This window comes from Macrobrachium rosenbergii, chromosome 56 (genome assembly GCF_040412425.1).
Source record: "Macrobrachium rosenbergii isolate ZJJX-2024 chromosome 56, ASM4041242v1, whole genome shotgun sequence".
NCBI classification, from domain to species: domain Eukaryota; kingdom Metazoa; phylum Arthropoda; class Malacostraca; order Decapoda; family Palaemonidae; genus Macrobrachium; species Macrobrachium rosenbergii.
In genome coordinates, this window is record NC_089796.1 from 34,269,164 (window position 1) to 34,271,663 (window position 2,500).

Sequence of the window (2,500 nt, forward strand, 5' to 3'; positions counted from 1 at the left end):
ACACATATAATGGCCCTTGGCTACGCAAACATGAAGATTATCTAGCCAATTTGTTGAATTGTTTTTTTTTTTTTTTTTTTTTGTGCCCCCGTGGATAGGGTACAATGACCCAGCACAACGTACCTATTTGTTTATACAAGACTTGTATAAACAAGAGTACAAGAAGCACACAGCTACCACGGCGAAGGACCATTATATGGGATTTTTTTATTTCATTGCTAAAGTTTAAATACATAATGAATAGGTGGATTAGTTCTTGAAGAGCAATGTTTGGAAAGACACTTGTAAAAGGATGTAACCTAACGAAAAGGCAAAAATTAGTTATATCTAGGAGAAAACTGACTTAGTCGACAGAGGGAAAATGGAAAAAGTCGATCGTCGTTTGTTTACTAAAGGAAGTAGAATTCCTTCTCTCTCTCTCTCTCTCTCTCTCTCTCTCTCTCTCTCTCTCTCTCTCTCTCTCTCTCTCTCTCTCTCACACACACACACACACACACACACACACACACAGTATCAAAGATAATCAGAATACATTAAATAAGTGGGTATAAAAAATATTCTCATAAAATGTACTGCTAATAAGTAATTAGTTTTCTATAAAGAAAAGAGGAAATAAAGTAAGAGGAAAAAATAGCCTACCGTATAACTAGACAACTTGTTTTTATCACAGTTTTTACACGTTCTCTTCAGGCCTCTGCTAAATGAAGACATCTAGCTATCGGTCCGATCAGCATCTGATTTAAAAAAAAAAAAAAAAAAGTGTCCGAATCGCTCGCTCAGTCACTTGTCGCCCTTTCGCTGTACGACGCATTCATTGCTAGCTTGTGTGTGTGTGTGTGTGTGTGTCCATCTTCCGTTCTTGGTTCTTGCGTCTTTCATATGAAGAAGATTACTCTCTTATTATGGATCCATTTCTCAAACATTATGATCCATTGGCCCTTGCCTTACACAGCTAAGGTTTATAGTTGTTGAAATGAATTGGGTTTTTAGAAATCAGTGTCCATAACTCTTCGTTCAGTTCTCCAACCTGTCCTTCAAGTCTTCCTTTAACAATAACTCCTTCTTTCATCACCATCGTGCAGCCTGCCCATGAGCATAAAAATCATAGTTGGTATAAAGAGTCTGTACGTGGATGTCTGTCTGTCTGTCTGTGCGACTCACCTGTGGTCACGTTGGGAGGGTGGTCGTCTGGATGGTGGGTCCTCCAACTCAGCGCTGCCATCTGGTATCGTCCGCCAAGGTCACTGTCATCTCCGGTAGCGCCCAAGGATGAGCTCGTGTTTGATATATTGACGTAGTCGTACATAGAGCAGGATTCGAAGTTACCGTTATCGCTTCTTTCAGAAAAAAAAAATAAATAAATAAGCGTCCTGATGTTACAGTTGCTTCTTCTGTATCTTTTACTGACACTACAACAACTAATATTGATTATTATTACCAGAAAAAATAGAGATTTTAACACTACTATTTACAATAATAGTGGTATTATTACAAGTAGCAGTGAGCACTATAATTATGTCATTGTAAATCAGTCAGATGGGAACTTCCTGTTTGTTATAGTCTTCTCAGAATATAACGTGCAGATCGACGGTGTTGTTCTACCGTCGATCTGTGCGTTATATTCTGAGGAGACTATAAAATTCTAAAGCTTAAAGTGATATATAAGTGAAGATATCGCAAAAGAGAGAGTGTCTGTGTGAGGTAATATCTGACCCCTAGTAACTCGGTTGTAATGCCGTTAATTCAAACATCACTCTTTGTAAAGCATTAACAAATGGTAAATCAAGTTAAAGCCGAAAAACATGAAAAAAAGTTTAAGAGTTTTACTTCAGTATTGATGTATCAGCAATATGACTACCATTTTAAATCAATTCTTTATATTCAGATGAAGCGCTAATAGAATCAAAGGCTTCCTAGTGACAAGAGTTTCTGTGTGGATCTTGATGTAGCTAGTAACTTACTGACGCACTATATTTTAGGTGTATTGAAAACACAATGATCATAAACATACTTTACATATATACATGATAAAATGATGAAAATTTGGAAAATGGCCCCACCTGGGAATTGTGATGTTGAGCCACGCAGCCATAGTAATATTTGGTGGCACCGGAGGCGGAGTGCAGTGATGCGGTGGCAGATAGGTCATCAGCAAAATATTCATGAAAGCGCAGGGCGCCAACAAGCACACGGGCACCACCCACGCCCATATGAGCACGCACTCATACGCCCCAAGACTGTCCGCCCACCGCATCACCATATCTATGTTGGTTGCTTCATTGCAGTCTTCAGTATTCACACCATCATCCTGGGGCCTGTTTCGCGATTTTTTCCCAGTCCTTCCTGAACGAGCTACATTTTCTGTGAGTTCGATATCCATCTCGCGGGCGATGGCGCTGTCTCCTGTCTCCGCGTTGTCGATGCACAGGTTGACGGGTCTGCCGTTCGTGATGATAGGCATCTTTGCTGTTCAGGAAAACGGTAACAGATGGAGGTACTG

The 2,500-nt window shown here is 39.9% G+C and overlaps 1 protein-coding gene across 1 annotated transcript in view; it reads right to left on the reverse strand.

Moving 5' to 3' along the window:
• LOC136836293 (beta-alanine transporter-like) overlaps nucleotides 1-2,500 on the reverse strand; it is a 40,820-nt gene that overhangs the window by 25,437 nt on the left and 12,883 nt on the right. Inside the window, exons 2-3 of the mRNA XM_067100364.1 lie at nucleotides 2,061-2,500; nucleotides 1,162-1,337 (exon numbers count right to left, since the gene is read on the reverse strand). The exon at nucleotides 2,061-2,500 is cut by the window's right edge and continues 383 nt beyond it. Of these exons, the coding sequence (XP_066956465.1) occupies nucleotides 1,162-1,337; nucleotides 2,061-2,461 (577 nt within the window). The 5' untranslated portion in view covers nucleotides 2,462-2,500. The remainder of the gene's footprint in view (nucleotides 1-1,161; nucleotides 1,338-2,060) is intronic.